Here is a 14,169-nt window from a genome sequence, read left to right as displayed (position 1 = left end):
GCAGTGGAAATGAAGAAATGGATGAATTTGAAAGACATTTCTGAGAAGGTAGAATTAACAAGACTTGGTGAATAAGAAACAATGTAGAAGCATAACGGAGGAGAAGTTGCTTCTTTCTGTTAAAGTAAAAAGAAAACTTCAGAGTGGAGGTTTATTCGTTTTAAATGCATTAATTGTGCACTTAATTACAAGTGTTGGAGATTGATGGAAAACATAGTTTCTGACTTGAAGGAGTTTCACAGGAAAGATAAACAATGGGTGTATAGTATGACAGTAACTATTATAGAGATGTGCCCATGTTGCTGTGTAAGCACTGAGGTGATTTCTAACTATGCCTAAGGGTAGGGGCTGGGATTAAAGAAAACATCCCAGAAGACATGAACCCTGAGCTATGTCTTGAAAGATTAAAGTTTAACATAACTGAGGGTAAAGAATTAGAAGGCATAGCATATTCAAAAGCTAAAGAGCACACTTTTGTGTGCTTTGCATGCACACACATGTATATGTATGTTTGTTTGTGGAAGGATTGGGGAGGAGGCAAAGGGAATAACAAGATGAAGGTCAGCCTGATACTTAGAAGTTTCCCTTTACAAGATAGAGAGGAGTGATTGAAGGCTTAAATAGGGAAAGGACATGACCAGATTTGTCAAAAGAGCTCGTTCTGGTGATACTGTGAATGGTAACTTGAAGGTAACAAATCTGGTGGCAGGTAGCTCGCATTTGGAGGCACTTGCAGTATCCAGGTGAGAACTGATAAGGACCTAAACTATAAATCATGGGAATGAAGAAGAAATAGGAACACACCATGCAGCATTTAAGGGAGTGGAGAACATTCCATTGAAGCAACAGGCTTCAAAAAAGCATGGAGGCCTGAAAAGGCACCTTGTGGGGAGATTAGCAATGTGCACGTTATAGCTAGGCCATACAGGGAAAAGGTAGGATCGAAAATTGAAAAATAGATTGGGGGCTGATTGTAAAGAGCTTGGAACTGATCTTAACATCAAGAAATCATTGTTTTTAAATACAGAGTAATGTAATTGGAACTATAGAAAGATAATAGGTAATGTTGGGTGCCATCACACTTAAAAGCACTGCAAAGATACTAATACATTGAGTCCTCATGGTAAGCCTACTAGATGTATACCATTACTATCTCCATTCTGTAGACAGGGTAACTGGCACAAGGGAAATAAGAACTTGCCCATGGCCCACTGTGGGAATGCCTAATAAGCTATAGAGCCAAGATTCAGACCCAGGCGGTCTGACTCCAGGACTCTTAACTTCACACACTTCCCTCGTGGCTGGTGTTTCTCAACCACAGGTGCATATTAGAACTACATGTAGCAGTTGCCTGGATTGACTGAATCAGATGTCTAAAGAATGATTTTTTTTTTTTTTACTGTGTTTTGCAAAAGCTACACAAGTAATTCTATTGTACTTTGTTCATGGTTGAGTACGATAGGGCTCCTAGTTAGGAAGTTATGACAGTAGTTCAGGCAGGAGAGGATGAGGGCTCAAACTAAAGCAGTCTGTAGGAGGGAAAAAGTGTCAACAGATTTAGAAACTTAAGGGGTAGAATTGGAGGTATTCATGAAGTAGAAATGCAGTATTTTCCTAGAGGTGTGACCCTCACCCAGGAAAGGGAGTAGAGGACCATACATTGAGTTGTGGATTATCCTCTCTCAGCTAGATTCATTTCTAACATACGTTTATGGAGACTTGGGGAAAGGGGGCTTAATCATTTTCAGAAGTGGTATGTGTAGAGGATTATGATTGAACCCAGAACTGTTATCCTGGTGTACACTTTCATGCTTATACTATTGTCTGTCTTCTGTACCCCAGGTCCCTCAAGGTGTCCAGGCTGAAACGGGGGGGTAATGACAGTGCGAGCTCTTGATGGTGTGAGACCACCCCAGAGCCAGGAAATGGCTACAGCCTTGGAACTAGAGGACCAGGATCTTTGGGAAGAAGAGGGAATTCTGATGGTGAAACTGGAAGATGATTTCACCTGTAGACCAGAGTCAGTCTTACAGAGGGATGACCCTGTGCTGGAGACTTCCCACCAGAACTTCCGACGATTTCGCTACCAGGAAGCAGCAAGCCCTCGAGAAGCTCTCATCAGACTCCGAGAACTTTGTCATCAGTGGCTGAGGCCAGAGAGGCGGACAAAGGAGCAGATCCTCGAGCTGCTTGTGCTGGAACAATTTCTTACTGTCCTGCCTGGAGAACTGCAGAGCTGGGTGCGGGGCCAAAGGCCAGAAAGTGGCGAAGAGGCAGTGACGCTGGTGGAGGGTTTGCAGAAACAACCCAGGAGACCAAGGCGGTGGGTGAGGAGGGGGAGTCCTGATCTGTGTGATGTGGAGGGGGACTATTTGCTGGAAGGCTGGATTTGGCGGAGAGGGCTTACAAGACCCCCATAAATTATCTTTTCAATGTAATGGGCTCTGCCCTTGGGTTGCTCCTAGGTCCATGAGCCCCATGGGTCAGGGTTGTGTGTGTGTGAGTGTGACTTCCTGGTTTTGGAAACACCTGCCTCAGGATCATCAGGGACCTCAGGCATCCAAGGGTCATGGCTCTGGTCTTGCCACCTTTGCATGTTGAGCCTTGGGTTCCTGGAGAGGAGAATGTGTGACTTCCTCAAAGGTTTTCACAGACCCTCAGTCACAGATTCCCCCTTCCAGGATGGTAAGCTAGGGAGGCAGGCAGCAAGGACTGTGGCGGGCGGGAAAAGTGGAGGCGGAAGGATGGTACCTCCGAGTCCTGGGTGACAGGGCAAGGGCTGAGGGAGGTGAGAAAGTGGTGCAGTACTGCATGTCCCCTGCCTTGTCCTGGTGAAGGTAACCTTCAGCTCCTCTTTGCATGCCCTAGTGGAACTGGAGTTTCCGCTCCTCATCTAGGTCTCTCTGGGAGTTTTTCTCTAGGCAGCTTCTCCTAAAATAAGCCCTGATGACAACCAGGAATTTCCCCCCGACTCCATGGTGACTGGAATTGGAATTATTCCCAGGTGACTGTCCATGTTCACGGCCAGGAGGTCCTGTCAGAGGAGACAGTACATCTAGGAGCAGAGCCTGAGTCACCTAGTGAGCTGCAGGATCCTGCGCAGACCTTGACCCCTGAACAGTCCCATGAGGAAGCCACACAGAGCCCAGATCTGGGGGCACCAGCAGAACAAAGCCTGTGCCAGGAAGAGGAGCTCCAGCCGCTGCAGGAGAGCGGTGGGAAACCTCGGCAGGAAGTGGGGATTGTGGTAGAGTGCGGGCAAGGAGGGGGTGTTTCTCCCATACCAAGGTAGACAGTAATGGGAAGAAATCACAGGACCCAGGATGTCAAAAGGAGATGGTCCCAGTTAGAGTCCCCATAAACAGTTCCAAGCTGAGACAGTGATATTCTTGGTGGTTCTCTTGGCATTCTGATGGTCTTATGGCGGGGGGGGGGCTGGGATGACGTAAGCTGCCCTTAGGCCGGTTTCTTGATTCCCATGGTAGGGAGGATGGGGCCATCTTCCTACCAAAGATGATGGGCAATGCTCAGCTTTTGCCAGTTACCAGGGTGTAGTACATATTGCTGATCTTTACCATCTTTTCTTCTTAGAGGTTCCAATGCCCCAGGACCCAGACCTTCCTGCAGAAAGGAGCTCTGGAGACCCAGAGATGGTTGCACTTCTTACTGCTCTATCACAGGTACACCCTAGTTCCCTCTACACCACAGAGAATTTATCTGAAGAACCACTGGGCATTAGCCATATGCTAAACAGGTCAAGCAGGATGCAAATATACATTCTTCTTTTGCCAATTGTTAAGTTCTCAGTTCTGTAGGTTCCTGGAAGGGGAAGAAATAATAAGATAAATTATAATAGTCTCCATTGGATCTGCAAGCCCCAAAACTTCTATTTGCCATTTACCAGAAGGACTGACAAAATGGGATTATTTTATAACACTCCAGTACAACTTCAAAGTTGTTAAATGAGGATATTTTTGTTTTTGTTTTTTTTTTAGGGATAAATTTGATATTCATTTGTAAGAATGACTGACATGACATTTATGGAGTATTCATCATGTTCAAAGCCCTGAAACTAAGCTACGTGGCTGGAGAAAAAGCTATGCGTTTCTAGATTGTAGTCTAGTGTGGGGAAAAAGTCCTGTTTTGCTTTAGAATATAAATGATAAAGGTGATTAGGGTCAGTTAGGGAAAGTTCCAAGAAAAGATAAATTGTTGCAGAAATGTAGGTAGCATTAAAGCATCAAATAGGGAGTTGAATGATGACGTAAGACTTTTCTTAAATTTTAAACAACACTTTAAAAGAAGAAGAATGTAAGCTAGACCTGAGGGAAATCAGTGGAGTTGGGGGAAGGGCCAGTGCAAAGCCATGACAAGGGGACAGACAACTTCTTGAGAAGGAGTCCAAGCAGTCCATTTGAGTTCCTTTCATCTCTTGGATGGATTCTGCCTATATTTACAACCTTCATCCAGGGACGAAACATGAGGCTGCCTGAAGCATCACATTTTGATTATATCCTTGTATTGTTTCAGGGACTGGTAACTTTCAAGGATGTGGCCATATGCTTCTCTGAGGATCAGTGGAGTGATCTGGATCCAACACAGAAAGAGTTCTATGGAGAATATGTCTTGGAAGAAGACTGTGGAATTGTGGTCTCTCTGTGTAAGGAATTTCGAGTGTTCTAGAGCATTCTCACCACAGAGATCTTTTTCCTGCTGGTAGATAGTATGCACTGAACTTCTTTCATGCCTACCCCACCAATGAAATTGAGGAATTAGCTGAAGAAGAAGAATGTTATCTTTCAAAGTTAAAGGGAAGAGAAAATGCTTGGAAATGGAAACCTCTAATAAGAAAATAAACTTAGAATATTACAGCTTTAGTGTAGAAATATTCGAGATAAGTGTATGAGTTTTGAAACATGCAGTAACAGTTGGAGATGATCTACTTTCTTGAATAGGGAAAAAGAGGATACGGCCTATAGTGGTATAACTATTGAGTTCCAGGGGAAAGACACAAGAAGGACAAAAGATAGTCAGTGCTTGGCTAAAAGTGCTCAAGCTAAAATGACCAAAGATTTGATCAGCTGACCTGGCTATATATTTGCTCTACAACCTATCAAATCAAAAAGATCTGCTCTAAACACAGGCAATTGTTGAGCCAATTGTGATGTACTGTTTTCCCTCTCTTGAGCAGCATTTCCAATCCCTAGACCTGATGAGATCTCCCAAGTTAGAGAGGAAGAGCCTTGGGTCCCAGATATACAAGAGCCTCAGGAGACTCAAGAGCCAGAAATCCTGAGTTTTACTTACACAGGTGAGGAATGACAAAGGGATCTTACCACCCTGAGTGGCAGTTCCTCTGGCCAGTGCTTTTCTCTCCCTCTAGGACCCTTCTCTCATTGGTTCTTCTAACATGTCAATGAGTACTGCTGTCGCCCTCTGAAAGCCCAATTCTTCTGTCATTTACTTCTTCACTCCTCCCACCATTTTTTTGAGGGCTATGTATGAAAACTGTTGAAAGGAAAATAAAACAACTAAACTTTTGGAATTGCAGCTATATTATTTACTACATAGTTCATGTAAACCTTTGATCCTCAATCTCTGCATTTGTAAAATGAGAATAGTGATATCTGTCCATGCTAAAGCTTGTTGATAGCATAACACATGAGAAAGTGCCTGGCACATGACAGGCATTCAGTTGACTGGTTATTTCCATATGGGCTTCTCTCTATATGGTCTTGCCCTCCCAAAACTCTTTTTTAAAGTCCGCCCATTGTGCAGAAGTCATTGTTGCCACTTTAATTTCCCGTTTTCTCCTCTCACCCCTTCTACAGGAGATAGGAGTGAAGAAGAAGAAGAGTGTGTTGAGCAGGAAGATCCAAGTTTGGAGGATATACACAGGTCTATTTCAGGAGATCCAGAAATTCACCAGACTCCAGATTGGGAAATTCCCTTTGAGGATAATCCAGGTAGACCTAATGAAAGGAGATTTGGTACAAATATCTCTCAAGTGAATAGTTTAATGAATCTTCAGGAAGCCATACCTGTTCACACCCTGTTAGGGAGACATCATGACTGTCCTGTATGTGGAAAAAGCTTCACTTGTAACTCCCACCTTGTTAGACACCTGAGAACTCACACAGGAGAGAAGCCCTATAAATGTATGGAGTGTGGGAAAAGTTACACGCGGAGCTCACATCTTGCCAGGCACCAAAAGGTTCACAAGATGAGCACTCCTTGTAAATACCCCCTAAACCGTAAGAATTTGGAAGAGACCTCTCCTCTGATCCAGGCTGAGAGAACTGCATCTGTTAAAACTGTTAAGAAACCCTATAGATGTGATGATTGTGGGAAACACTTCCGCTGGACTTCAGACCTTGTCAGGCATCAGAGGACACATACAGGAGAAAAACCCTTTTTCTGTACTATTTGTGGCAAAAGCTTCAGCCAGAAATCTGTGCTAACAACACACCAAAGAATCCACCTTGGAGGCAAACCCTACTTGTGTGGAGAGTGTGGAGAGGACTTCAGTGACCACAGGCGGTATCTGGCACACCGGAAGACACATGCGGCTGAGGAGCTCTATCTCTGCAGCGAGTGCGGGCGCTGCTTCAACCACAGTGCAGCATTTGCCAAGCACCTGAGAGGACATGCATCAGTGAGGCCCTGCCGATGCAATGAATGTGGGAAAAGCTTCAGTCGGAGGGACCACCTCGTCAGGCATCAGAGAACACACACTGGGGAGAAGCCATTCACATGCCCTACCTGTGGAAAAAGCTTCAGCAGAGGGTATCACCTAATCAGGCATCAGAGGACCCACTCAGAAAAGAGGTCCTAGCTAGGTCCCCATGTGAGATCTTCATTCAGCCCTCATCTGAAGGATGTGAGGGGTAGGAAGAGCTCTTTTGTCAGGCTGGGAAGACCTTTTCTAGGGAGTTTCCCTGACCTGCCCAGATCTTACTTCACCTCTTCCCACAGCTAAATAAAAGCCGTGGGTGGAACCTCTCTGCCTTCTTCTACACCTTGAGGAGATGTTTTGCCCAAAGTACAAGCAGAATTGAGGCTTCTCTTTCACAGGAGTGCTCCTGCCTCTACCTCATGGGCATGAAGTAGGAGAACCAGAAGACTTAAGAGGTTATGGTTACTATATTGTCCAAAAAATAGGCTGTTACATATCTTAAAGACTACATAACAGCCTCAAGTTCAAAATGGCCAAGGACAGCCCCTTAGGTTAGGTAAGGGACCAGCCTGAAGGATTCTGTCCTTATTAGGTTCAAATCTTAAAGCACACAGCTCTGAACTCAAGACAGGAGGTTTGCGTCCTGATGGCTTTGCCACGTACTCACAGGATAACTGACAAATCCATCGCTGTCTGATTGACTTCTTACCATGCACTTTCCTTTGATGCTGGGGAGAAATGGGAGAAGTGGACAAAAACCTCAAGGCTGCTTCATATGGACCTTGTCAAGCTGCTCCCTCCCCCTTTGTCAAAATGATACCAGGTGCCAGACACTGCTGGAAAGGAGGACCTAGTCAGAAGCCTCTTTCCTTGTGGGGTTTTTTTTTTTCTCTGTTAAAATATTATTCCTTTAGCCTTCTTACTATTCAGCTAGTCTCTTGGTTTTGTCCCTAGCACTTCTACTACAAGTGACATGTAGCATTTGGGTGGTGAGGGATTCAGCAAAGCATAATTAAATCATGAAATCATTTACATTGCCGCATACGTACAAACCCACCCACCTCTCCCCAGCCCCTTCACATGGGCTTTGTGAGTGAGGGGATTTTGGAACAGTGTCAGCTTATGAAAGCACTATAATAATTACAGAATCATGATTGACTGGGTCACTTCATTTACATGAAGAAAACTGAAGATCAGACTATGGAAAGATGAGAAAAAGCTCTTGCTGGCCAAGACCGTCAAGACTATTCTCCTGATACCCAATCCCTATCAGCCCTGCCTCAGTTCTCTGACACCATGGAAAATTATGAACCCCAGCACCTGGGACCCTGAGGAGTTTACCAGGAGTAAATGGCTTTCATGTATTCGTGTTGTTTTCTTTTTCTTAATGTGATTTCATTTTCATGTAGCTAAGAACTAAATAGTAGTATCTCTGATGGCCCAAGGATCTCTGTTGCCTGTTAAAGGTTCTGTGGAGATGTAGGCTGAATAGTTATGACCCTCGCCTGCTCTAACTGTGGGAGTGGCAAGGACTGGGGAGACGACCCCCATGAATGGAGCACAGGGTACAGGATTAAAGCATGAGAAGGAGACAGCCTTCTGTGCCTGGTTCCTTCTGCTCTAATTCACAATCTACAATCCATTGTGGGCCAGCGTATACCAGAGGTTATGGGGGAGTTAATAAGACCCCAACCCTAACAGCCCAACAAAGAAATTCTTATTTTGGTCAATAATGATATTCTGATGGACTGGTTTGGTTTTAATACTAGTCAACCATTGTCCTGCTGGAAATATGCACATATGAAATAAATAAAGGTAACACAGCCATGTTCCCTGGTTCCTGGGACTTTTCCATCTTACCTATTCCTATTCCAGGACTTCAAGGTCCAGATGCTTCTGAAGGTCATTCATACAAATAGATCTGAAAGTACAGAGTAGTTTTCCATGACGATAGGGAAGGCTTGGAATGGTTAGCTGAACCACAGGTGGAATATATGCACACTGAGATGAGGTCCAAGCCTGGAGTTTGCAGAAGATGCTATCCTGATGGGCAGGCATTTCTCAACCATGTATCTAAAGTCTAAGCACGTTTGTCCTGGGTGAAATGTCATAGTCTCAAAAGATAATTTCTCCTAGCTTGTACTTACCATTTATAGAAGTTGATGACATACTGGAGGTGACAGAACAAATTGACTTTCTATTTTCTGATTTATCTGCATTATTGAAATCAGTTAAAATCTGTCAAGAGAATTCTACCTGAGGGAATGTTTGAGAGGCTGGTCCAGTTTGTTGGAACATCAATGTTTTTCTATTGCTGATAGCCCTGCAAAGTTTCATATGCTGACACTAAATCTCTGGTCCCTTTTGTAAATTAGTGAATTTTCTGAGGTTCCTGGAGGAATATGCTGTCTCCCAAGTCTGAACACAAACAGAACCACAGTTTGCAGGAGGAGCAGGAAAGCAGCAGCACAGCTGAGCATGGGAAGGGAGGGTGGAGCACAGGACATGCATTTAGGAGGGCTCCTCTAGAATCGTGTGGACAGGAGAATCCTAGTAACCTTGATTACTATACTAAATAAAAATTTCTGAGGAAGAAAAAGGCAGGATTTTAAAGGTATTATTTGGAGGAAGCTGTAATCTTGGAAGTTTTGTGTTAATAAGAGTATGAAATTCAGAGGGACAATAGAAGGGTAGTTGACCAGGTAAATTTAGGAATAACTAAGGAATATTTAACCTGTTCACCACCAGGAAATCCCAAAAGAAATAAATGCCAAGAGATAAAGGCAAAATACATGTTTATTATCTGGGATTTAGGCCTCATATTCCGGAGTAGAATGTAGCAAACTCAGGTGAACTTCATGAAGAATTTCATAAATTGGTCTAACATCAGAGTACTAGAACTGAAACCCACTAAAAAATTTGTTGCCTCCTTCTCCAAAGCCCAACTCAAGTAATGGATCTAATGGAAGATACATTGTCTCCACTGAGCAGCAGGATAGTGGTGGAGAAAATGTCACAGTGAGTCCTACAAAGTGGGCAGAGATCATTTGTTCCAGTCCTCTCCAGTCAGGACAGCAGCCTCTAGGTCACCCTGCTACACGACTTCCATAAACTATAGTAGTTCAGTCAAGACTTCCATAAACTATAGTAGTAGGTAACTGAAGGGAAAAGATGATTCAACCCTCTGCAAAATGGTGTGATGACAACCAAATCTCCATATAAATAGAGTGCAAATTTTAGTAATGTGAAAAATGAGATAATATTTAATAAATATTATGCTTCCTGATGCTTTAAAAACGCATTTTGATTATCCAGGCTCTTGGACAGCAATCCAAATGAGAGAGTTAACTGGGTCCCATGATGGCTTTGTAGAACTAAAGCCAGACTGAGAAATAGTAACTGAGGCCATGCTGTGCAGGTTAGTAATTTGGGGCCCTTCCACACCAATATTTTGAAAATTGTTTTACCTCTAGCATCCCCATCAGCTGACCTCAGTATTTCTTCCAGCCACAATAACTCTTGAGAGAAATATACCTATGGTTATTTCCATCTCCTTTTATTTCTAGTGACATTGCCTGACTGACTCACTAATCTAGATTATGAGAAAGACTAAAAGAGCCACAAAGTGGGTGCCCACCCATATGGTCACTAACCTTTTTTGTGGCAAAGTAACCAATACAATGTCCTGAAACTTGAACACATCTTGGATGTGGAATGACTTGATTCACTGTTGAGGAAGTCCTGAGGAGCAGGAAAGGAAAAGTTGAGCTCTATTTAGATACCGTCTTTGTTAATTATCTTTAATAACAAGAAACAAAATGTCAGGGCAGCAACAGTAAACACATCCCATAATGTACAATTCCTGTTCTTATTAGTGCATGTATATGGGGGGGAGAGGTGCACGCATTGTGCCCATGAGCTCACACATGCAGGCACGTTACACACAGGTTTCAGGTAGAAAGAAGAATACAATTCGAATTCTTAAAATGGAGTCAATCAGCACAGACTATTTGGTAATCTATAAAAATAGGGACTCTTCAGAGGAGATTGGGAGCTATAGAATAAAATTGCAGAGTTCAGTCAAGACTTCCACAAACTATAGTAGTAGGTAACTGAAGGGAAAAGATGATTCAACCCTCTGCAAAATGGTGTGATGACAACCAAATCTCCATATAAATAGAGTGCAAATTTTAGTAATGTTCTGTGCAGAATATAACAATGCTGCAGAAAGGCCATCTGCACAGGAATATAATCGAAACTACAGAGTCTGAAAGATTTTCTGTAAGACTACTGCTCTGGCTCTTTTGTCTGTGGTTCCTTCATGAGTTACGCATCTCATGATCTCTTAAATAAGTCCGAGGGACTATTTGTCAGAGAAGATTTCAGGGAGAGGACTACAGCAGTTGGTACTTGAGTTCATTTACGGAACCTCTGCAACAGGTCTACAGAGAAACAGTTCCAAGGCGAAGGAGTTGTGGGGCAGTTGGAGTAATCCATCCAAATAATGAGGAATTAAACCTGAGCCAAGAAACACCAGCACAAAAGCAGAAAACTGGGTCAGCAAAAGGGAGATTTCTGCTTCCTTCATTGCCTCCAACAAGATATTCTGAAAGGCCCTCTATTGAAATACAAATACACTTTTAATAAACTACTAAAATACAGAATAGAAATAGCACGTAATTTGAGATAAGGTGAGCTGAATTTAAGTGTTTTAACATTTGTTAATTGTTCAGGATAAAAGCTGTAAGATATTAGTTAACTTCAACATTGTTACGTATGCACTGTACAGTATCAAGGATACACATTACAAGAAAGAAAATAGAGTAAATAATTTTCTAAATAGTGGAGGAAAAATTGGGAATAAGAATTTAAAATGAAAAAAAGTGAGACAGTAACTCAGATTGTTTAAAGAAAGGTAAAAAAGAGTGGCTCACAGCTCGACTCCGAAGATGGCAGACCGCAGCGTTGGCGTGGGTGGCAGCACATCCCTGAGGGGACTGCGGGAACGGATGGTTGCTGCGGCTCATGCAATCGCTGAAGAAAGAAGGAATCAAAGTGGAGTTAGCCTGATTGTGTCCCAGTCTTCAAATCTGAGATCAGCATGTAAACCAGTAATAGATGGATCTGTACTTAAAAATGATGAAAAGCAAAGATTAGCAAAGGAGCGCAGGGAGGAGAAGAGACAGCAAGATGCCAATAAAGAAATGCGACTACTTGAAAAAGCAAGAAAGGCCAAGATCCAATATGAAAAACAGATGGAAGAAAAACAGCAAAAGCTGAGAGAGCAAAAAGAAAAAGATGAGCAGCGGAGAATATCCGCAGAAGAAAAAAGAAAACAGAAGTTAGAGGAAGAAAGGGAAAGATATAAAGCTGTTCTTTATCGTACTTTGGAACGGAGCAGCCATGCTGAACTTCGGCAAAAACGATGGTCATGGGAAGGCTCTATACTGGCGAATTCTGAGAGCAGATCTGCCAATAAGAGATCTACATCTACTGAAAAACTCGAACAGGGGACTTCTGCGTTCAATAAACAAAGTTTATGTCACCTGCAGGTCTTCAAAATTCTGTTGCCAAAGGAAAAACAGAAAAGAAGAGAAGCTCATCTTTAAATACAAGAGATAGCAAACTACATTCATCTACTGATACAGAACAAGGGGAAGAAAAGCCAGGTGCTAATCGCTTATATATCAATTCCCAAGAGAATAATTTAATCAGTCGCCTGCTCATCCCAACAAAAGCGTCATTAGCCAGAAGCAAAAGTGCTGCTTCATTATCCATCCCTGGAAAAAATATTCCAGCCATCAACAATCACATATTCCAGCATATAAATGTGCCCTCTCGTAGCTATGGTAGTGATGAATTGAAGACTACTATCACATTTCCCAAGTCAACAGTGAAAATGCCTCCTCACACAAAATTAGAAATGGCTCCCCAGGAGAAAATAGATACACCCCTCAAGGCAAGTGTGGCAGTACCTCCCAAGGTGAATGTGGAAGCATTCCCCAGGGCAAGCACAGAAGCACCCACCAAGGCAAGCATGGAAGCATCCCCTAAGGCCAAAGTGGAAGTGCCCCCTGAGGTGGGTGTGAAAGCATCCCCTGAGGCGAGCGTGGAAGTGACCCCCAAGGCGAGCATGCACTCCTCCCCCGAGATGAGCAAGGACTCATTCCCCCTTGGTGAGCGTGAATGTGTCTCCAGTGGTGAGTACAGATGAGTCCCTTGAGGTGAGCGTGGACATATCCCCCGAAGTGAGCCTGGAAATGCCCCCAGAGGAGAGCACGGAAGCATCCCCTGAGGTGATGATAGAAGTAAACCTTGAGGTGATGGTGGAAGCACCCCCCAAGGCATCCCCTGAGATTAGCATGGAAGCATCTCCCAAGGCGAAGAAATCAGAAATGGACAAACAGACCTCAAACTCTATTACCAAGAAGTGCCCATCATCGTACGTACCATGTTATAAATGGTCATTGTCTCCTGCAAGAGGGTATTGTCCACCTTCTCCTATTAGCACTTCTCCTTCTCCTATTTTCCAAAAGAACCGACCCCCGTCACCTTCACCAGTAGTTTCAAAACAATCACCACAGGCTTCTCTTTCCAATAAAATAATACCTGTTCAGCGTACCCCAATTGTGCAAAATACATTGGGTACCATCAAAAAAAAGAGAGAGGCAGTTTCTAAAACCACTAACAAATGTGAACCTTCGAGCCAAAGACATATGATCTATGAAGAGTCTGGTAATAAAAGCACACCAGGGACTATGAATGCCGAGGAGGCAACAAAAATTTTGACGGAAAGACGCCGCCTTGTTCGGGAACAAAGAGAAAAAGAAGAAGAAGAAAGTCTCCAGCAAGAAATGGAGCCAAGTGTCATTAGAGAAATGAAAGATGTGGCAGAGAAAGCAGTTGAAGGCCAAGCAGAAGAGTTCTCGAAACTTGAAGATAAGCAAGGACAAAAGGATACTAAAAAGAAGAAAGGATGTTAGGATCAAGAAGACCAAGAAGTACTGCTACAGAAAGGGCACACCAAAATAAAGGCTCAAGGGGAAGCTGACAAACGCAAGAAGGAACACGAGAGAATTATGTTACAAAATTTACAAGAAAGATTAGAAAGAAAAAAGAATTGAGGAAATTATGAAGCGGACGAGAAAAACAGATGTGAATGCCTCAAAGGCTGCACAAACATCTGGCAATGACACATACGAGGAGGATGAAGCTGACAATGAGGATGAGTCTGAAAGTGATGAGGACGCTCTTGATGAAATGTTTCCATCAGCCATGCAAAATGGCAGAGATTCACCTACCAAACTCAAAGCCAAGAAAATGTCACACAAGCTGGTGTTTCTAGAAGCCACCACTGGCCAGGTTCGTAAAGAGTCAAAAACATATTTTAATGGCAATTTGAAAACCTTCAAACAAAAAAGCATGAAAGACCCTTTGACACAGATAAAAGGTTCAAGACCATCCACCAAAAGAACCAGACGTACAGCAAAAAC

At 43.2% G+C, this 14,169-nt stretch overlaps 1 protein-coding gene and 1 pseudogene across 2 annotated transcripts; both read left to right on the top strand.

Moving 5' to 3' along the window:
- The first annotated feature begins 1,852 nt into the window (after positions 1 to 1,852).
- Positions 1,853 to 8,929, top strand: ZNF202 (zinc finger protein 202). Of its 2 annotated transcripts, none has more exons than XM_012644890.1 (6): positions 1,853 to 2,323; positions 3,005 to 3,215; positions 3,592 to 3,680; positions 4,531 to 4,660; positions 5,192 to 5,311; positions 5,832 to 8,929. In XM_012644890.1, the coding sequence occupies exons 3-6, from the start codon at positions 3,600 to 3,602 to the stop codon at positions 6,833 to 6,835; spliced, it is 1,335 nt and encodes a 444-aa protein (XP_012500344.1). In that variant the 5' UTR covers positions 1,853 to 2,323; positions 3,005 to 3,215; positions 3,592 to 3,599; the 3' UTR covers positions 6,836 to 8,929. The 2 variants fall into 2 exon arrangements, with proteins under 2 accessions (XP_012500344.1, XP_012500343.1); XM_012644889.1 differs by having other exon boundaries at positions 1,856 to 2,327.
- Positions 8,930 to 11,625: 2,696 nt separating this feature from the next.
- Positions 11,626 to 12,285, top strand: LOC105810858 (annotated as a pseudogene).
- The last annotated feature ends 1,884 nt before the right edge of the window (positions 12,286 to 14,169 follow it).

This window comes from Propithecus coquereli, unplaced genomic scaffold (genome assembly GCF_000956105.1).
Source record: "Propithecus coquereli isolate 6110/MARCELLA unplaced genomic scaffold, Pcoq_1.0 Scaffold222, whole genome shotgun sequence".
Lineage (NCBI taxonomy): Eukaryota > Metazoa > Chordata > Mammalia > Primates > Indriidae > Propithecus > Propithecus coquereli.
The sequence above is the reverse complement of the archived record's forward strand: the minus strand, read 5'-3'. Positions and strand labels throughout refer to the sequence as shown.

Bases quoted from the DNA above. Each gene is read 5' to 3' on its own strand.
- ZNF202 (XM_012644889.1), top strand. From the start codon at position 1,878: ATGACAGTGCGAGCTCTTGATGGTGTGAGACCACCCCAGAGCCAGGAA. The intron at 3,681-4,530 runs GTACACCCTAGT...GTATTGTTTCAG, and splicing joins TTCTTACTGCTCTATCACAG to GGACTGGTAACTTTCAAGGA. The intron at 4,661-5,191 runs GTAAGGAATTTC...TCTCTTGAGCAG, and splicing joins TGGAATTGTGGTCTCTCTGT to CATTTCCAATCCCTAGACCT.